The sequence below is a fragment of the Pygocentrus nattereri genome, chromosome 16 (assembly GCF_015220715.1).
Source record: "Pygocentrus nattereri isolate fPygNat1 chromosome 16, fPygNat1.pri, whole genome shotgun sequence".
In the NCBI taxonomy this organism is placed as follows: Eukaryota; Metazoa; Chordata; class Actinopteri; order Characiformes; family Serrasalmidae; genus Pygocentrus; species Pygocentrus nattereri.
The window spans coordinates 38936999-38959282 of record NC_051226.1 but is presented as its reverse complement, the minus strand read 5'-3'; the positions used below and the strand labels follow the sequence as shown (position 1 = coordinate 38959282).

General features: G+C 43.4%; 1 protein-coding gene across 2 annotated transcripts in view; it reads right to left on the bottom strand.

Moving 5' to 3' along the window:
* Positions 1 to 645: 645 nt before the first annotated feature.
* olfm1b (olfactomedin 1b) overlaps positions 646 to 22284 on the bottom strand; it is a 50182-nt gene continuing 28543 nt past the window's right edge. For both annotated transcript variants that reach the window (XM_017722045.2, XM_017722044.2), the window contains exons 3-6: positions 21021 to 21176; positions 14153 to 14372; positions 9717 to 9823; positions 646 to 4615 (exon numbers count right to left, since the gene is read on the bottom strand). In XM_017722045.2, the coding sequence (XP_017577534.2) occupies positions 3941 to 4615; positions 9717 to 9823; positions 14153 to 14372; positions 21021 to 21176 (1158 nt within the window). In that variant the 3' untranslated portion in view covers positions 646 to 3940. The remainder of the gene's footprint in view (positions 4616 to 9716; positions 9824 to 14152; positions 14373 to 21020; positions 21177 to 22284) is intronic.

Sequence of the window (22284 nt, the reverse complement as noted above, 5' to 3'; positions counted from 1 at the left end):
TGCACATCATTGCATTTTGTTTTTATTTACATTTTGCACAGTGTCCCATCTTTTATGGTAAAAGTTTTCTTTTTGTGGTTGAAATTATTCTAAAGACTTTGTCCATCTTTTTGTTCTACTGGCTCCATAAGGCAAGCAGTGCTTGGACCCCGACAGTCGCCACTTGCATTCTAATTTGCAGCAGTTGCAATCCGGAGAAATCATCAATCTCAGACAAAACTTATATAGTCTGACTGTCCTGGTTGCTAACAATGTTCATTTTACACACATTAACCTTCTTCCGCCCGCTGCAATACGCAAGAAATCTGAATATGCAAAAATGAGAACTTTAATGTTCACTGAAACATGGTTTTCGTGTGTTCTTCGCTCCAACAGGCCAATAAAAATGACATACTGTATAGACTATACAGTATTACACCATTATATTGTATTATATTATATTATTATAGCTTTATATACATGCATGTTAAAGTTGTTATTAAAAAAAGTTCTTTAATTTTACTTTTCTGCATAATTTGAGCTCAGCAGCTCCCGTTTATGTTGTATTACTTTTATGTTATGTGAGAAAATTTCATAATAAATTTTTAACAAGCAGAGATTGTCTGCAGTACAACAGCGTGTAATGAAATGACATCACACAGGAAATGACATCAGCACACAGAACCCCTGTTTATTGGTATGAATCATTGCAGGAAGAGCGCACATCCAGCCAAGCACAGAAAGAGCGGGAGTTCAAGCAGACGGTACAAAAAACATCCAACAAATGTAAAAAATGGAAGGGCAAACTGGGAGAATAGAGGAGATCGAAGGACAGAGGAGTAACAATGTCTATCAGTGACTGAAGAGCAACGTTCCAGATATCAGAACAGTGGGCCCTGTCTTTGAAACGGTCAGGCAACGCATCTACGCACTGGGATCTTTCTGAATCATAGCACTTAATGGTGGGACAGAGTGAGAGGGTTTGGCAAAACAACACAGGCAAAGAGGATTTAAAACCATTTTCCAAAATTTCTATTGTTAAAGATGTGAAGCAAGTGAATTCAAAGTGGTTTAACATGAAATAGTCCATCAGATGGTCATCAGATGGTCATCAAATGGTCCGTATTTTCTTCTCAGTGATTTTTTTTTTTCAACAGTGATAGTTTTCAGTAAAACCAATAAAAAAGTCTACATTCTAATAAGCTAATTAACAAAAACTGCATTGTTTTTTAAAAAAAAATCAATAAATTTACATGTTCAAAAGTAATTTCACTGAATGAATTTTGAGGGGCAGGGGTCAGCAGACAATTACAATCCAGGCAAATCCATCAACCAAAGAAAGAGGCACACTTGGAAACACAGGAACTACATGAAAACCACCAAAAACAAAACCAGAGAACAAGAAACAGGTGGTGGAGATGATGAGGGGCGGAGCCGGAATGTTCCAAGGAGATGCAGGAGGGGTTCCTGTGATTTTCAGCTACAACATCACCCCCCCCCAAAAAAAAGAAGGTTCTACAAGGGGTCTTTAATTACCACAGTGGTTCTATGTAGAACCATGAACACACAAAGAATCATCTGCATGCGTAAATGGTTCTTTACATGGTGAAATTCTTCTTCAGATGGATGGAAAATGTAGTGAATATGAATCGAAAAGAGTTTTTCTACTGTTATTTCAAGCTTGTAACAATAGAAGAACCCTTTCTGGTGCTATATAGAGTTCCATGCAGAACCATATACAACACATTCTCCATCAGTCTGAAGAACCTTCTTACCATGTAAAGAACAATTTAAGCCTGAAATGGTTCTGTATGGAACTCATGGCTGTAAACAGAACAATTCCTTTTACTAAAGAACCCTTGAAGAATCACCTTTTTAAGTGGGTAGAACTGATGATGAAAAGAGAAGCCTTCAAAAACTGTGACCAGAAGAACTGGTGGGAATATTGGGCTCTGCTTCTTGTCAAAGAACCCTCGAAGAACTCATTTGTCTGCATTTACAAAACACAAAGTTCCCTCCCAGCGTTCATCTAAACGAAGCTCATGTATGACACATTTCTAGGCTGTTGTGACTGCCAGACAAAGACTGGTCCCCATGGGAACCAGCCAACATCACCCTTCACTCACGGGTACCTATGATGGCCCTAGTTGGACCATCTCTAAAGATGCGGGGAAATTTCACCTGAAACCAACAGCAGATGTGGTTCTGGGATTGGTGGGAATTGCGCTGGACATGATTAGGCATGCCAGCTCTATTTTGGGCTGTGCACGGATAAACCTCGATCTTGCTGCGTGTTGATTAGATGGTGGAGGATTTGTGTTTTCTGGATTACACTAAAACCCTTCTGCTTGTGTGGATACAGTTGTCCATTCCAGGCCACTGTGTAATCAGTGTAAATACAGAGTGACACGTTATGAAAGCTGCAGCCCTGCTGCCTGATTACCAGCCATGTTCCGCCAGCCTCGGTTCTCGAAGCGAGCTTCTCCTGAGGACTCGAAAACAACTTTTTCAGGAATTCAACAAGAAACTATGACATGAGAGCCACAGTAACAACTGCTGCTATTTACCAGCTATTGTGTTGACTGTATCTTTCTTTTTCTTTTTTTTTGATATCCCACCAGCAGGGCGGCGCCACAATGTGATGAATTCCTTCTTACGTCAGAAATATTACATGATGAATTAGGGGGAAAAAGTCAATATGATCTCTTAACGCTTTATATGGAGATACAGCAGATTGTATGGAACCGTTTTACCTTAACAGGTAAAATTGATCCGTTGCTGTACATCATTAATGGGCATATACCTATGAAGTGTAGCGGTGAAATTTCCCCTAACAGGTCACTGATGACAAACCAGAGAGAGAAAGAAATGGATGTTTTTACCCCCATGTTTCTAGAAAGCACCCCCCCCCACCCCTCCCACACACCGTTTACAGGATCATACAGGTATAAACATTCCTACAAGCGCACCTGCATATGTAGAATCCGCTCATGCAAAATGAAACGCATCTCACGGCTATTCACAAACACGGAAAATAAACCACAGTAAGGTTCTACCTGAACCGCCTTGTTGTACATCGTCAGTTACACTGGCTACAGCAGTCATACTGCATGTAGCAATGCTAATGCTAAGTCTAACTTGATACATTAGCCAGCTTGTTAGAAAGTTAGCTCGTCGTTTAATGCCTCATAGCACTCTTTGGTCCGATATAGGGTGCTACATTGCTCGTTACAGACACTGTTGGGGTTTCGGTAATGGCAGGTTCAAGTAAAATCTCAGCAGAAACCTTTGAACAACAGCAGAACTTTCAACAGTCAACGCCCTCAGCCTGTCGCTAATTTCTTTGTGTTGCACACACCGCTGTGCTGTATCACAGCCTAAAATGTTTGCTAGGCTGGGTATTGCCTACATAAGCTTGGCTAGGCCATTGTGTTGAGAATGTGCTGGGTCGGGCCTCATGTTGGGTTGATTGGGCTGGGCAAGGCTTAGGTAACCATATGTTTAGGTTGGAATATGCTGTAATTGCTGTCATGGGTATATTTTGACGTAGCACCTAATATTTCTCTCCACAAAGTCAGCCAGTGCAGGGAGGGGCAATACATTTTGGTTAAGAGTCAGTAACCAATCTGTCAAGTTCATGGCTCTGTCCCTTTTCCTCACTCTGACCAACACTTGTCCTATTAGTGCCAAAGAAAGCCTTTACAGAACCCAACGATGAAAAATTGCCGTGTTATAAAACATCAAAAGGCATGACTTTTTTGGCATTGGTCTTGGTTGTTTGACCAAGTCCATGATCGTAGAAATCTTCTTAGAGTATTCTCTGCTTTGTTTTGTAGATATTTTTATACTATCCATTAGCCCAACAGTTGTTTCATCTGTTGGCGTTCCACCGCGTTACGTTACACATGACCGAATGTTCCATACCATTCAAGTTCACTCTCCATAGGCGGCATCTCCAAGCTTACAGTTCCTCAGAGCGGATCAGGTGGAAGAGGGTGACGTTGTATAGCACCTGATGGCCGTTGTTCCAGGCATAGAGGGCGCGGTCCCGAGGATTGTAATCCAACATGGAGATGTGCGAGTACTTATTCTGCAAGGGGATGTCGATGTACTCATAGGTGGAAGAGTTGGTGTGGTAGGCGTAGTAGACCTTCGTCCCTCCGGAGTAGCTGTTGGTCACGTAAAGTGTCCCACAGATCATGAAGGATTCCCCTGCGCTGCGCTTCGGGTGGTTAGTCGTCCACGTCTTGATGATCTGCAGTGTGATTGGGTTGAGCTTGCTGATGACGATGTTGCCTGCATTTTGATTGGTGGCGTAAACGGCCCAGAGCCCACCCTCATCTACCATTAGGTCGATGTCGGAGTGGCCGCCCCAAGCGTAGTGGTACGAGTTGCTGAACCCTGCGTTATCCAGCCTCTGGGTCTTGCTGATGGTGGAGGTCTTGAAGTCAAACTTAATGATGACGTGGCTCTGGAACTTGTTGAAGTAGATGGAGCCGTTGTAGACTACCTGGCCGGTCCCAGACCATGGGTGTGGCAGCCGGTGGGATGTGAAGTTATCTGACGTCATGAAGTCCGTCATGGAACGATACTCCCGCACAAAACGGTTGTTGTGGTAACCATCCATGTACCACACCTGCGTAGGAAGACAATGGAAAAAATAGGTAAAAATTTGAGAAAGTGTGAGAGAGCAAAATAAGGCTGGCTTTACAAGGTTAAGACAAATCTTCTGCAGTTCATTTGAAACTTGCTGGATATGCAATCTCAACAGTTGTGACAACTCATAGTGAGACAAGCTTTAAGAAAGAATGGAAGAAAACATAAGTAGCAACGTGATGATCAAATTATCAATTTCAATCAACGCATCATGGAAAAGAAAAGAAAGTAGAGGCCGGTCTCTCACATGGCTGGATGTGGATGGTTGGTAAGCAGCTTTTTATATTTTTTTATTTGTACCTTATGAGCAAACGTGAGCATCATGGAGCTTGACGAATTAGCACAAGGTTATGTCCTCTCTTGACATTCCCTAATCTTGCTGACGTGTGGAATAACTGAATGCAACTTTTTTATGAAGCATCAAAAGTTGTTTGACTGCTGATGGTGCCCCTCTTGTGGAGCACTTGTAGCCTACCAAACTTAAATGAGGTCCCTGAAATGCTGGTAGGATTTCCTGAAATGCTTTTTGTATTTGTGTTTGCAGTAAGGGGTGGCAAAGTAACGCAGAGGGTAGCCCTGTCGTCCTCACAGCAAAAAGGGCCCGAGTTCAATTCCTGGCCGGGCGACCAGGGTCCTTCCTGTGAGGACTTTGCATGTTCTCCCTGTGTCTGCATGGGTTTCCTCCTACAGTCCAAAGACATGCAATCAGGCCTTGGATATGCTGAACTGCCCCTAGCTGTGTGTGAATGTATATGGATGTCTGTCTGTCTCTCTGTCTGGTCTGTAATGGACTGGTGTTCTGTCCAGGGTGTTTCCTGCCTTCTGCCCAATGACCGCTGGGATAGACTCCAACCCCAACCACCACCACCACTGCAACCCAGGAGGATAAGCAGCTTAGAGAATGTGTGTTTGCAGTAAGGCTACAAATGTAAATAAGTTTACAAAATTGAATAAATATATATTCAGTTCCTTAAAAATCTCCTAATGGTTACCATAAAGTCTATCCATTTTAGACACAACCCTGAGAGTGAGAATAATCAACAACTTTTTCTGTACATTGACTATTTTGGTTACTTTGCTTGTTCTGGATGGGATGGGGTGGGGTGGGGTGGGTGGGGGTGGCACAGTTCAAACCTAGTACTGGGAAGCAGTCAGGCTCCTAATGATACATTCCTGTCAACCTAATGATGGCACTGTCATTGCAGCCCTTAACGATGTGTTTATCACGGAAAGTCACATTGCGATAACAACAAAAATCAGATTTTTATTGACGTTGCCTTAGCCTCTAGTGAGACCTCCACTAGACATGCTCTAACGCTGAAGGTGAGACGGTCAGATTCGTACAGAAGTATATTTGCTGAGCAGGCCAGAGGAAACTCCAGATAAACAAACACCAGGGTAATGAATCAAGCTCAGTCCAGCAGCATTTAATCGGCCTCTCTTCGCTCCTCGCTGCGGTGTCTTGCTGTCGGGTTTCGCACGTTTATTGGCACACCACGGCCGGATTTTCTTGCTGGAAATAAAATCCCAGCTGCAGTGGAACTCGATTAAATCTCACTGCCTCGAGGACCATCCCGCTCCCGCTGTGGGAGTGGCCTGGCGGTGGGCCGGAGCGCCACCAGCACCCGGAACCCCATGAGGATAATTCCAGATCATTCCGGATAAAAACCCAGCTCTCTATGGAGAATGCCAGCAGGGCCCAAACCCCTGCGTCTCGGAAATAGACAGAGGAAGGGAGGGAGAGTGAGGAGAGAGAGAAAACAGGGGAAGAAAGATAACAGAAAAAGGAAGGAATGCAAAACGAGAAAGGAAAAGCTTTCTCCTGGCTGGCTCTCTTTTTGGCCACCATAGGACAGCACTGTTAAACCCACCACACGCACACAAGCCTTCTCCCCACTCATATAGCCTACGGGCTCATCTATCTTTCATAAAGGCCTGCTTCCGTCAGAGGGATAAATCTCACCAAGAGCAGCCACTAGTCCTACACAGCATGCCACACGTGAGCAGGGTACATAATTACGACCCGTTGTTTGTGTAGAGGCGTGTACACTCTACAAATGGCTGGGCTGACTTTTCTACCCAAACACTGGGTTGAGCCTGTTGGTTTTTTTTGTTGGGTTATTTCTAGGACTTTTTGTGAAGCCTGTCTGTTGGGTTAATGACTAGAACCCAGCTAAAAGGTTAATGTTCAAACCCAAACAGTGCCAGAACAGAGTCGTCATTAAAGGTTGGTTGAATGGTTGAAGATTTGTACGACAAGAATAAACAGCTCCCCAAACTGATTTTACCTTTGTGCTGAGAATGTGCTGCTATGGTTCTGTATAGAACTGTTCTGAAAATGGTTCCTGTATTAAACCAAACACTCCTATTGTTACACTACTGAGAAGAACCTTGTTTGGTGCTATATATAACCATATACAACACATTTCCATCAGTCTGAGGAACCATTTTACCATACATAGAACCATTCAGACATGATTCTAAACAGAAGCATTCCCTTCACTAACGAATCCCAGAGGAACTATCTTTTGAAGAGTTTACGGCCACTCTCTAACCTAGTCTTCCATCTTCCAGTGTAAGTAAGGTGCAAATTAAAGCCAGAATATCTCCATAATTTTTCTCAGAATTTCATCATCTGTAGCTGATAAAGGAGTTTGTCTATGGAGATTTTAACAAGCTTTGAATAATGTATGTTTTGCTTCGACAGCCAAGATGCAGCGCTTTTAAGAAGCAGCAAACATGTTCTGGCACACAGTAAATATAATTGCAATTTTGTTGTTTGCATTCCTATTCAAATATTGCTGAATATGAATAGAAGCAACAAGTTTGCATGCTAGAGATGTGGGGAAAGCAAGTTGGAATGATGAAGCTGTAAAAAATTCGGGCCATTATGAAAATGGCACATTTTTTAAAATTCTGGCAAATGAGGAGGTGCATGGCCCCAAAATTGCCACTCGCACTCCTGAGTAACACACTACTTAAGTACCCTTGATTTAGATGATTGCTTGTACTTCAGCAATTATTCATTTGAATTAGCAATGCTTCTACTGTGGCTCCTCTCCCACCTCTGTGTGTCTGTAGTTCCGCTTGTGGCTTTTGCCTTTATGATTTGTGATTGTTTCTGCTTTATAATATGCGAACCTGATATTCCTCTCACTGAATATAACGTCTCGCTGTGAGGCTGCTGCTGCCGTCTTTATGAGAGTGCGTCCGTGTGCGTGTTTATGACAGTGATGCATGGCTGGGACATGATTTATGTTTTGTGTTTTTATGACTGCGGTTACGGAGTGAGCCCAGAAAAAGCCCCGTCACACACTCGGCGCACTAAACACACTCTGCGCACTAAAGTGTCATAAAGTGTGTCCAGCAGGCAGTTCTGCTCGCAGTAACGACATGCTCGTTTGACCGCACATATCAAGCATGCAGATTTACGCTGCTCATTTGCATCTTAACGAGCACGGGGAAATGACACTCAGTCCTACAGAGCCACTGAGTGTGAAAGACGGGAAGATATTCTAGAGTGGCGTGAACAAGGGACGCACTTTCTAGAACAGTGTAAATGAAGGGAGAACGTTCTTTAACAGAGTGAATGCAAGAACATTTTCGAATCATGCAAATGAAGGGGGAACTTCCTAGAACAGTGTAAATGAGGGGAGGACATTCTCAGAGTGAATGGGCGAATATGGTAGAACAGTGCAAAAGAGGGGAGAACATTGTAGGACATTGTAAATGAGAGGAGAACATTCTAGAACAGTGTATATGAGGGAAGAACCTTCAAGAATGGAGCAAGTTCTAGAACAGTGTAAATGAGGGAGGACATTCTAGAACAGTGTATATGAGGGAAGAACCTTCAAGAATGGAGCAAGTTCTAGAACAGTGTAAATGAGGGAGGACATTCTGGAACAGTGTATATGAGGGAAGAACCTTCTAGAAAGAAGCAAGTTCTAGAACAGTGCAAATGAGGGAGGACATTCTGGAACAGTGTATATGAAGGAAGAACCTTCAAGAATGGAGCAAGTTCTAGAACAGTGTAAATGAGGGAGGACATTCTGGAACAGTGTATATGAGGGAAGAACCTTCTAGAAAGAAGCAAGTTCTAGAACAGTGCAAATGAGGGAGGACATTCTGGAACAGTGTATATGAAGGAAGAACCTTCAAGAATGGAGCAAGTTCTAGAACAGTGCAAATGAGGGGAGAACATTGCAGAACATTGTAAATGAGAGGAGAGCATTCTAGAACAGTGTATATGAGGGGGAGAACCTTCTAGAATGCAGCAAATAAGGGGAGTACAGTATGTAACAGTATAAATGAGGAGAGAACATTCTAGAACAGCGTTGAGGAGAGGAGAACAAGTACCTCCTAGAACAGTGTAAATGAGGGAGGACATTCTAGAACAGTGTATATGAGGGAAGAACCTTCAAGAATGGAGCAAGTTCTAGAACAGTGCAAATGAGGGGAGTACAGTATATAACAGTATAAATGAGGAGAGAACATTCTAGAACAGCGTTGAGGAGAGCAGAACAAGAACCTTCTAGAACAGTGTAAATGAGAGGGGAACATTTTAGAACTACGCAAATGAGGGGAGAACATTCCAGAAGGTTGTCCTCATTGTCCTCTTTACTCCTGCCTGTTAGTTGTTAAACGGTAATGTTAATTGTTAAATATTAATCGAGTACACATTTAAAGATGTACGTTTATTTATTTATTTTTAAAGATGTACGTTTACTTATTTATTTTACATTTCTGCCTAACTCTGTGTGTGAGATGTTCACCAGAGAGGTTCAGAGGGTTTGGTGTGAACTGGTTCAGACGTCTTTACAGTGGTGGTGATGGGAACCAGGCGTCGCCATGACTACAACACAGATACAGACACTTTATTTACCATCCAGAACCACCAGAGAACCCACACGAGTCTTCTGAGCTTATATGGAATGTTGATGATGGAAAACAGTGGAAAATCTGGAATAATGAGTTTTCTTCGGGGACTATTTTGCCTCACCTTGTATCCCTCCACCATGAATGGAGTTTGTTACTGAATTTTCTGAATCGCGCTGTGTCTGAAAGTGCTGCTGTGTACTTACTCTGGTATCTCCCTCTGGAGCCAGCGGGTCAGTCATCCAGGATCCAAAGCGAGATCCAGATGTTTTAATGGTGATGGGGTCACTGATGCCCTTCAGCTTTCCGCATGCTGCAAACAGACACACACACATGTTAATTATGACAGGACCCCCGCTGCCCCTCAGCTTAACACATGCTCAGACACACACACTTACATAGTACTGTACAGTACATCTTAATAAATCCACTAGTGGGCGCTGTGGGAAGCGGTCTACAAGTATGAGGACAGTGCTAAAGGGCTGGACAGAGATGATTATTAATGCTCAGACGTCTGCAGTGGTCAGCTCTGACCATTAGCCTAATGGGGGGTTATATTCACTACTCGCTGATTAAAGTGGGGAATATTGGGGAAAACATTGCTGTTCTGGACCCTTAATTGTTGCATCGCGGCTAAATGAGCCCTGACTGGGGTGTTTAGCTCATTTTCGGGAATGGAAGGCACTGATAATAGGCTTTAATTGGAAAATGTGCTCCAGATATTAAGAGAAAGAGAGAAAGCAATACTTCCTGTAGTCGTTCTCTCAGACCAATGAAACACAAAACACACCCACTCTGTTCATTAAGAAGACGAGTGCACTGGAGGAGAATCTCCCTTCTTCTAATTTCTCTCTCTGTCCTCTTGTTTCTTAATTAATGAAATGCTATTTATCTTTAGCCTATTAAGTGGTGGGTGAGGCAGCTCCTTCCTCCTTCTCTCAGTTCCTCCAGCTCTGAGCTTTTAGCTTTTAGAAGAGAGAGAGAGAGAGAGAGAGAGAGAGAGAGAGAGAGAGAGAGAGAGAGAGAGATGGGAAATCATGACTTTTCTCCATCTCTGTTGAAGAAACAGTGTGGAAAAAAGCAAAAAATAAAGATACAAAGGAAGAAGGAAAAGCAAAAAGAAAGAAAGAAAAAATTGAAAGAAAAGAAAGAAGAGAGGGGAGGAATGAAGGAAGAAAGACGCAAAGAAAGAAGGAAAGCAGGAAAGCAAGGAGAAATGAAAGAATAAAAGAAAGAAGCATGAAAAGAAGGGAAGAAAGAAATAAAGAAGTACATCAGGAAAAATGAAAGAATAGAGAAGTAAGAAAAAACGCTGAGCATCTATGAAGAATCTGCAGGAGGAATTCTAAATAAACTGTGAGCAAAAAGAAAAAAGGAACAAACAAAGATGAAAAAGGGAGAGAACTGCGACTCACAGAGCCGCAAACCCGGGTTTCGGGGCAAATGTGGCTTCGCTAATTGTGCTGCTATCTTTAGAAGCTTCTCAGTGGCAGAAAGCAGGTTAGACGAGTGTAAACAAGCTATAAGACTCACTTTCCACTCACTGGATACTTTATTAGAAACCTCAGCAACTTGAGACTCGACTCAGATTCAATTCCTGAAAACTCAAGTTTCGACTTGGAATCACACCTCAGAGACTCAAGACTCAACTCGGACTGGCACCCCAGAGGCTCGGCTTAGACTTGTACCTCAGAAACTCTGGCCTTGCCCCCAGAGACTCTAGACCTGACTCAGACTTGCAATCCCGAAGACTCAACTCAGACTCTCTTCTAAGAGACTCAACTCAGACTTAGACTCGCACCTCAGAGACTCCACTCATACTGTCATCGCAGAGATTCGACTCAGACTCTCACCTCAGAAACTCTGGCCTTGCCCCCAGAGACTCTAGACCTGACTCAGACCTGCAATCCCGAAGACTCAACTCAGACTCTCTTCTAAGAGACTCAACTCAGACTTAGACTCGCACCTCAGAGACTCCACTCGTACTGTCATCGCAGAGATTCGACTCAGACTCTCACCTCAGAGACTCTGGCCTTGCCCCCAGAGACTCTAGACCTGACTCAGACTTGCACCTTGGAGACTTAACTCAGACTCTCATCCCAGAGATTCAACATAGACTCTCACCTCAGCTTCTTAAGACTTTGACTCACTTCTCAGAGACTTTACTCGACTCACATCTCGAACACTTGGCTTGGACTCAGACAGTTGAAACTTGGACTTGGATTCATGTCAGAGACTCGTACTCATGCTTCCAGAGACTTACACTTGCACCCTAGAGATTTGGACTTGTTCCTCAGGGACCCCTCAGGGGATCTTGTGCCCCAGAGACTCAAGTCTCAGATCCGCACCTCAGAGACTTCGATTCGCACCTGAGAGACTCAAGACATGGATTCATGCATCAGACACTCAGATCCTCCAAGTCTCGAGTCTCTGAGGTGTGACTCTGAGTCGAGTATCTGAAGTGGAGAGACTTGCACTTCAGAGACTCAACTATGACTAGCACCACCTCACAGGCTTGACTCAGACTCGCACTTCAAAGACTCAATTCAGACTTGCACCTCGGAGATTCAACTGAGACTCGCACATCAGAGATTTAACTTGCACTCACACCTCAGAAACTCGACTTGGACTCCCACTTCTGAAACTGAACTTGGAATGACACTTCTGATATTCAGAGACTTGAGACTCAACTTGGACTCGCACCTCACAGATTTTAAACTTAGACTCGCAGCTCTGAGACTCGACTCAGACTGGGACCTCAGAGACTACTACTTAGACTCACATGAAACAAGTATCTGTTTTAAATTTCAGATTTTCTCTCTCTGGTTATTTAAGATACAGTAAATTAGGCTGCTGGTTGTCATCCCCTCTATTGTGATGTCTCTGGTACATAATGCTTCCTAGCCCCCTCCTCCTGTAATCAGCCCCCCCAACCCCAATGAAGCTCTATGCCACTGGTGTGTGAAGCTTTACATACAGTCATGCTGGTGTCATAGAGATGGGAAAGCACTGAGAAGATAACAAGAAATAGACACCTTGGGGAGACAGAGAGAGAGCGAGACTGTGAGCATCAGATTCTTCAGTCTTTTATCTGGCTGAGAGTCATTAACACTGCAGGCAGGTTAATCCGGTGGATTAGTGTGTGTGTGTGTGTGAGAGTCTTGCGTACATCAAAGGCAGCTGTGGCAGCTGTGTGTGTGTGCATGCCGCGCTTTCCTTTGATTAGTCAAAGTTGGTTAATGAGTCTCTGATTTGGAAATGGCTGACTTTAGATTGGAATGTCACAGCCAGTCGAGCTTAATATCTGGAAGAGGATTAAATTAATTGTCATGCCGTTGGCCAGCAGCATTAAGCCTAAAGCTTCATTTATACCCTAAGATCAATGTGTTTTTCCGTCAATTCAGCGGGTTTTTGAAGGGCTGTAGACAGTGCTCCATCTCTGCTGGATATTGTAGTCACTGTTTACTAGGATGTCCTAATCCAGTCTCAAAGACGATGGCATATTTTAGCAGATCTGCATTAATCCCGATGATGTTAATGCTGTTTTACCTTGTGCTTTGTTCACCCAGCCGCCAAAATCCGATCTTTTTTTCTTCCTATGTCAGAAGCCGAGAGACCAGCAGACCTTTAATTCAGTGTTTTCACTCCAGGTTTGGAGCCACTGCACTGCATAGTTTAGTGTTTCTCTCTGCTGTTCACACCTCATTCGACTCAAGAACGGAATAATTAGATGATTATATCAGGTTTTTTTAACCAGGAAACCAGTTTTGCAGTGCAAGGGTTTCAGGACTGGAGCTGAACTCTGAACTAACTACACCAGCAAACTTCAGAATCACGTCTGCCTGAACACGACGTCGTTTCCGTCCCATGACATTCAGTCTGATATTTAACGTTTGTTTCTCCATTCAAACCTCATTTAAAGAAACAGACAGTAAAGTTATACCGGCTGTCCGCAGCTCCGTTACGGGGACGAAGTTAAGAGCCGGTGGGCTTCTGTGCTGAGACTCTCCAGAATAGGGAGTGGGGCTGTGTCTGAGATAAATACTAACGTCAGGAAAACACATTTACATTATTTGGCAGAGGCTCTTATAAAAAATTACTTACAATTTGATCATCTTACACAGGTAGGTGCGGGGAGTGTTAGGAGTCTTGCCCAAGGACTCTTATTGTTGTAGTCTAGGGTGCTGCCCAGGCAGGGGTTTAACCCCCAGTCTACACAGGTATTACCCACTACACTTTACCACCCACTACCAAAACACTAATTTGGTAGCTTTTCCACCAGTTTAAGTGGGACTAGGAGTTCAGGGGGAAACTGTATATGGATCACAGCCTATTTTATCGAATTTGTCAGGGTATCAATTTTCTCTCTTCCAAAGAAAGATTATTAATTTTAGCACTTCCACCTCCAGTTACGTTCACGTGGAGCAGTGAAGCCAGAAATTCGGTCCCAAATATGGTGGCCACAACAGAAAAGTCACGTGACTGAACCCCTAGGATAGGTCACGCCCTAGCAGTCAGTAAAACTGCAGAATACCTGTTAACTCAAAAGTTGCTCATTACAGAAGCCGAGCTGTTGCTTTGGGGCAGAAAGACATTGAGTTAGGATTCCTGTACAGCACTGTACAGACATCTCCTCTCCTACCGAGTTTCTGCATGCATGCCCGGAGTCTCTCCTCCAGACTGGAGACACGGGAGTGAAGCTCGTCGTAGTCGTAGGCTCCCATCTCCTCCTGCAGGTGAGCCAGGCTGGTCGTCAGGTTCTGCACCTCCTGCTTGAACTGCAGCACCAGCCGTGCGTCCGCCTTGTACTCTTCCAGCACGGGGATCAGCGGCCGTATCTCCGCCATCTTCGCCTTTATGGCCTGCAAACATGCCACAGAGTGCGCTCAGACCCCCGCGGGGCTGTAAAGCCCACTCAGATATGCACACAGCAAGTGGGACCATGCTGGATGTAGTCTTCTGTCTCCAGCAAACCTGCACTAATCCTACTCTCTTAACTGCTTTGATGTGTATGTGTGCATGTGAGGGCTGCACGATATGAACAGAATGTTTATATAATATATCATATGTCGTGTGATGTATTAACCTTTTACTGCATAAACATTTGTCTTGCTGAAAATGACCTAAGAAATGTGCATATAGTGTGAGTAATTCAATACTACAGGATATAGTCACAGTCACTTTCCAGGCTTCAAATAACAGCCAAATATGCATAAAAATACAGAAAGGAATCATTGTGTTGCCATACAGCAACAATTCTATGTTATTGTTTTATATGAACCCCTATAAATCTGTCACATATCCGCATATGAACAATATTGGATACTCCATAGTCTTTTAGTCTAAGCTTTATCTGCAGTGCACGGTCAATCGCTTCTTTTTTTCCTATTTCTTTTTATGTTTCTGTGGACTGAGCAGGGCTCGACTCGTATCGGTTTGCCGGTAATTTCAGTCAATTTTGACAACCCGCAGTTTTAGCAGTATTGGCAAAAATATACCTGATAACTACTTCATTATCAGCATGTTCACGCAATTTATGTTGTGTGCATCGTGGTTGAGGTTCTATTGTCGCATGCTGTTGCCATATGGCAACAATTCCAATTTGCTGCTTTAGAAGAAGCCCATTAAATTTATGTCACATATATCAGCATATAAACAATACTGGATACTCCGTAGGCTTTTAAGCTGTATCGGCTGCATCTGCACTGCACAGTCTACTTGTTTTTATGTTTCGGTGTACTTGGTAGGGCTCGACTCAGTTTGCCGACAGTGTCCGTGAATTTTGACAACCCGCAATTTTATCAGTCTATTGCTGATAACTGGTTCATTATCATTTCATGTACTTATATGAATTTCATATAAGCAAATGCATTTAAATGCAGTTCATACACTTATATCGGGTGCATTGCAGGTTGAGGTTCTATTGTCGCATGCTGTTGCCATATGGCAACAATTCTATTTTATTGCTTCATTTGAAGCCCATCAAATTAACATCAGCATATAAACAATATTGGATATTCTGTATGTTTTTAATAATAATTTTTAAGGCTTTATCTGCTTCATCTGCACTGCACAGTCAACTGCTACCTTTTTCTACTTTCCACGTTTGTATGTTTCGGGGTACGTAGTAGGGCTCGAGTCATCAGTTTGCCGATAATATCAGTCTTTTTTAACAAACCTCAATTTTATCAGTAACAGTATATTGCTGATAACTGGTTCAAAATACAATTTCATGTATTTTGCATATAATATGCATTTCATGCACTTATATTACGTGCATCGCAGTTTGAGGTTCCGTTGTTCTGTACTGTTGCCATATGGCAACAATTATATTTTACTTTTTATGTAAAGCCTGTTCAATTTAAACTGGATTTCTTTATGAAAAAGAAAGATTGTGTTTACATTTTTCTTGGTATTGTTGCGTACTAGTGTTGAATGATGCACGCTGAGAGGGCTCTGGAGGCCTGGCCTTGTCATCTGATGACTTTGTGGGACGGGGGGGGGGGAGAAAAGATGCACAAACTGCATGTGATCAGATAAACTTGTACTGCGTTACTGAGAAAGTTTCCCACAGAAAAAGAAACATTCAGGCTTTTTACTGTAGTGAGGCAAAAACTCTGAGAACGAATTGCTGCCATGTGGCCACGCCATGCAGTAAAGGGTTAAAACCACCTTAATGTAATACGACTAAAGATTGTTTTGATCAAAATCGTTTGCATTTCTCAGATCATGTGACCCCCTAGATTCTTCAAAGCACCCACACGACAGAATGTGCCCTGTCAGTGCTGCTGGGATTAACAGCCGATAGAATGTGCAGCCCCACTGAACATATGCATGGTTCAGATTTAAAGGGCCAGTTTAAAGGTGTGAGTTAAGTGTACCAGAGGAAGTAGTGCATGGACTTGTGTATAGGAGAGCCATTAGGAGACCAGAAGCCAAACTACGGCAAAAAGCTCTAGCTATCGGTAAAAAAAAAGCGCTCGGAACACGTTGAACAATTGGGAAAAATCACTTTATTGGTTTCCATGGGTTCAAACAGCAAAGGCGAAACATGCTCATTTGACATGTTACACACAACAACGTGGCTTTCAACTAATATTCCATTATCGTTAAAGCGTTTTTTTTTTTTTTTTTAATTCCAGTAACCAAATATTGCAGAGAGACAAAATGAATAGCAACGTAAGCAGTTAGCAACTAGGAATCATCGTAATTATGATAACAGCAATATTACTACAATTGAAATAAGAATATGTAATAAGAATATGTAAATGAAACCTAATGAGGGATTTAGAGGGGCATGCAGGGAGGGATCTGATCGGTGGTTCGATAAGGAGGAGGTGGGGGTGGGGGGGGTTTGGGGTGGGGTAGGCGGGGGGTGGGGGTTATCTTACGGTTTAATGGTGTATAATAGAATTACGAGAACTGTGACATAAACGGCGTGACTGACGCCCACTTCAGCCAATCGTGGGTTAGACCTGCCTCTTCTGGCCTCAGGCTCTCCTATAATGTCTTTATAGTTAGCCCTGCAAGCAAGAAACAACACACTGAGTACAGGCAGCTGGCTCGCTAACCTGGCTAACATACACCCTCACACACACACACACACACACACACACACACACACACACACACACACACCAACATGTGCACGTCTTCAAGCAAACTTAAGTTAAAAGCACAGAGTCACAGGATCACATTCGTGGCAAGCTGCGGGTTCGTGCACTTTGAGTTGGCATGCAGTGGAAAAGAACAGCTCGGCTTGAAAAATGCTAACGTCGGGACCGGAACGCAGCGGACGAGCTCGGAAGCCACCAACCAGCATGAAAGCGTTCGGCTAGAAGCAGCTAGCACGACGCCGTGGGCCTCAAGCTGACTGGTGCCCGACAGCGTCCACACTTAGTTAGCACGTTTGCTTGAGCTGTTTCTTTCCGACGTCACTAATGTGCCTCGGAGTGCTCGCGCGTGGTGAGGCGTGCGGTGGTCGGCCAGCGCGGTGGCCGTGTGTGAGCTAACCATGCCTGAGCAGGACGGGTCAATGCGATTAGCTGAAAGGGCAGGACACTGGGAGACCAGGACAAACCAGATTTCTGAAACCTCGCCCTACCGCCTCAAACAGGGGCCACTCTATTCTTTATTTGCACCAGCTGAATAAAGAATAGCCAACCAAAAGAAAGGAAGAGAGATTTACCGGATCCTGCGTCAGAGGCAGAAAGACAAGAGCAGTGGAGAATTCAGAAATTCTGATTCTTAATTCATGATTCAGCTTTAACTTCACGTACGCCATCCTCAACCTAACGGCTACAATACTCACGCTCAGGCTTGTGGTCCGAGTTTTGTATGTTTGTCGTTTTGGAATGGCAGAGACACTCTGGCCAAACGGAAATGTGTATCTATTGCTACACCTAGGGGAGCGCGATATGTCGGTATTTTAGCGTTATGTTTATCGCTACGCTTTCTCAAGCTTGTGACGCATTGAAATGACTGTATTCATAGATTTTCATAGCATTTCCGTTTTTTTTCCTGTTCCAGCTCTTCACACCTCCGAAAAACGAAGCATCCTGATGCATATCGTGTATCATGTAATGTATTCAAGCATCGTGTTTTTTCTTTTTAGGGTTTTTTTGCCGTATTTTCCACCTCAGCTACATCTTTTGTGAGCATGCCACTCACAGTGGCGCCGGATTATTCTCAGAAGTGAGATTTTGCGCTTTTAAAGTGTGGAAAGCCCCCTTTTGCATCTTAAAGGTGGGAGGAGTGTTTGAAAAACGCTAAGTGCAGATATGAGTGTTTTTCCCCCACCAGAATTCCCAGTCATGTTTTTGCAGATTCTGTGAAAACGATGAGGCTAAGGGAATACAATGCTGTGGCACAAGGCAAATAACTTTAAGTCCTAGTTTTAGGCCGGAATGTCGCTTATATTCCTATAAAAACTGGGAAAGCAACAAGAGATGACTTGTTCTATATTGGCAGTGACCAGACAAAGCAACACCAACCGTTGCCGATTCCGGCACCTAATGGAACCGTAATAGTGCCGTATAATAATATTTTTTCTGGTCGTGTTCCAGTTCAAGAGAGCGAGTTCCTCCCTTGCAAGAAGAAGGGACGACTGGAAAAATGTGTCAAGCTGGGCTCGAGTCCAGCTCAGATCAATTCTTTTGCCCTCCATTTGCTGCTAGAAGTAGGAGTCCAGTCCAGCTTGACCCCCTTCAGTTAATATTTAATTATAGCAAGTCTGGCGGATATTTTATGACATGGCTGTTGGAGCGAATGGTGGATTAACCTCAGCCTCTCCGGAGTCTGTTTGTGAGTGTGTGCTTGAATGCGACAGCATCTTTTTCCCTGTATATGTGAGGACTGACGTACTTGGTAACATGTATGTGAGCAGATGTTTGCTGTAGGGCCCGACCGATATATCGTTTACCCGATAAAATCGGTCGATTTTAAAGTAAACTTGGGCCAAAATGGGCCTTTTTAGTTCATGACGCTTGTCATACTGAGCCAGATTCATCATATGATTAGTTATATAGTTAGATCACCACATAACAGCAGGCCGGTAGACACAACTGTAACCAATAATATCATCCTTAACCACCGGTCATCTAGTGAAAACACTCAAATAGCATAGAGACCCTCCCTAAAGCAACAATTAAGTCATACTCACACCAAGTATTTTTTTTTTTGGGCTGAAAAAATGAATATGAGTTTTAACGCAGTGGAACCTTCACATCAAGTCCAATGTGGTTATGATTGAAAGGACCGATGAATTTATTGTTCTTCTTTAAAGCACAGCAACTAAAAGCTGTGCTATTGTGCTATTTTATAAAAAAGACAATAACATCGTCTAACAGTTCCACCACCTCACACAAGATCTGAAACTGTAACAAGTGATTATGGAGGTCATTTTGTATGTCACTGCTTCTGCTAGTAGCTCCGCTCATTGGTAAAGAAAATTCATTTAATAGTCATTTTAATCCTGATGTCGGATAAGCTTTCGCGCTGTGCCACAAGCAGGATGAGCTCTTCTGCTGCCCCTGAGATGAACATTCATTCGGACTGCAAACGTGACAAGAGCTGCGATTGTTTATCCTGAATTTTAACGCTTCCATACAAGGCTGGAAATCGAACTGCCTCAAATTCGGAGTTAGCGCCTTGAAATCCCAGGCTTGTACAGCTAAAGCTTATTATTTAGTAACTACAGGGACTCCAGTGCAAACCGGCTGAGCTATTCTTAGGTTGTAAATGTGTGTAATACAGCTAAGGGCCCGCCAGTCGGCCCTGGCCATTTACAGGGCTTAATATGGGAATAAATTTGGAAATACGTCACTGTACGGAATGAAAACGTTACGATTCTGACTCATATTAACTGTAACGGTAGACAGAGTTACAAACAATAATGTTTGTGGCTTGTTTTATACTCAAAACAATGCTCCAGTATGAGGATCCCTGCTTGTTCATGAGGATTTTGATGGCTTCAAGCTTATTTATACTGATTTATATGGAATCATATTGATTTCATCATCTGAACAAGCCAGTCGCCCTTGGTATTAGAAAATGTTGTGATGATTTGGCCAAGAGATGCTCCAAAATCACTTTTAGTAAAGCCTTTTCACGTTAAATTAAACGTAGAGAAAGTTCTTGCTCTCTTCTGTAAAGCTCCCGTTTTGGAGACGCTTGTTTTTCTTTGGACTAGCGGTCACCAACCGCCTTGCTCAGGCTTGGCTGGTGCACTTGAACACAAATCACTGTGAAAGCATCTAAAACATGTCGAATCCATCCTCATAGACCCTACGTTTACATTGTGTAAGACTTCATAGGTTTCTGCTGTTTAGGTTTATGATATTTCACAGACAGCTCACAACACTTGAACTCTGCTGCCAGAGGAGCTGGACGGCATGCAGGTCCCCATTTGCAGCAGTAAAGCCGTTATGTTAGTTTTAGAACCGCTGTATTTTTTTGTGCTATTGTGTTTCCGGTCACTGTGTAAAGGATGCACATGCCTTCATTTGTAGCTGGACGATATTCTTCCTTTGCGAGTGAATGACTGATTGCATTGATTAGTCGTTTAATCAGAGTAACGATAAGATTTTTAATATATTTTCTTGTTCAAAATGTGGTTCAAACAGAATTTAAATGCAGTGACTTTTCAGCTTCGTTCTTTACATATCAAATAAATGCGGGGTTGGTTGGTGTGGTGGGTAACACCTCTGCCTTCTCTGCTGTAGACTGGGGTTCAGTCCCCACCTGGGTCAGCTCCCTACACTATACCAGTAAGAGTCCTTGGGCAAGACTCCTAACACCACCTTCACCTCCCTGTGTAAAATGATCAAACTGTAAGTCGCTCTGGATCAGAGTGTCAGCCAAATGCCATGAATTAAATTAGGCACATTAGAGTTTCATTTTTGACCACGTTAGCGTATAGCAGCTATTATCCATTATTCAAATTTTTGCATCGGTGATTTACTGTTCATATCGGTCGGCCCCAGCATGCGTGTCCGTGTGCCGTGGCGTACCTTGTATTGCTTGGCGAGGTTTTGTTTGTGGTTTTCCTCCACTTGTCTGAACTTGGTCTCCAGGCCTCTGAGCTGGTCCTCCATTCTGACCACGTACTGCAGGTCCCTCTGCGTCCGCTGGTCCAGAACCTGGATCGACTGGGTCATGTTCTGAACCTGTAAACACACACACACAGTGGAATAATAATAACTGTTCAAAGTTCAGTCGCTACATCAGTCAGACGCTGGTCATTCACCAGCATCTCGGGATGTTATGACCAACTATAAATACTATTATTATAAATATGTGGTCAAAGGAAAAGCGTCAGTCTATTTTTACACATTAAAAAGCTTAGTGTATTGTTTTAATGGTCTACACTGACTGGCCACTTCATTCTGACCACCTCCTCGTTTCTACACTCACTGTCCACTTTATCAGCTCCACTTACTGTATAGCTGCACTCTGTAGTTCTACAGTTACAGACTGTAGTCCATCTGTTTCTCTGATACTCTGTTACCCTGTTCTTCAGTGGTCAGGACCCCCATGGACCCTCACAGAGCAGGTACTGTTTGGGTGGTGGGTCATTCTCAGCACTGCAGTAACACTGACGTGGTGGTGGTGTGTTAGTGTGTGTTGCGCTGGTCTGAGCGGATCAGACACAGCAGCGCTGCTGGAGTTTTTAAACACCTCAGTGTCGCTGCTGGACTGAGAATAGTCCACCAACCAACAGCGTCCTGCGGGCAGCGTCCTGCGGGCAGCGTCCTGCGGGCAGCGTCCTTTCCACTCTCGTCACTCTTACCTTTTCTCTTTTCTTTGTCCCACTCTCTCTCCTTTTCCTCTCTTTCTCTAACTTTCTTCTTACATTTTCTCACCTCCCTTTCTCTTCATCTCACTTTTTCTCTCCTCCTTTCACCAGCTCCTTCATTCTTAGTCTCTCACCTTCCCTCCCCCCCTCCCCTTTTCTCTTTCTTTCTGTCCCACCAGCTTTCAATCTCTTCCTTCTCTCCTCACTGTCTCCTTTGTTTTTCATCCTCTTCTTCCCCCTCTCCTCTATCCTCTCTCCTTCCTGCTTTGTCTGTTTATCTTTCCTCCTTCTCTCTCCCCTTCCTCTCTCTTTCTTTCCTGCTTTCTCTTCATTTCTATGTCTCATTCCTTTTTTTTCTCTTGATTTTCATTCTTTCTTTTGCCTCTTATTTGCATTCTTATTTGCATGCTCACGTGTTTTGTCCTTCTTCGTTTCTTTGTCTCTTTCTCTCTCTGTCCTTCTTCTTCTCTCTTTCTCTC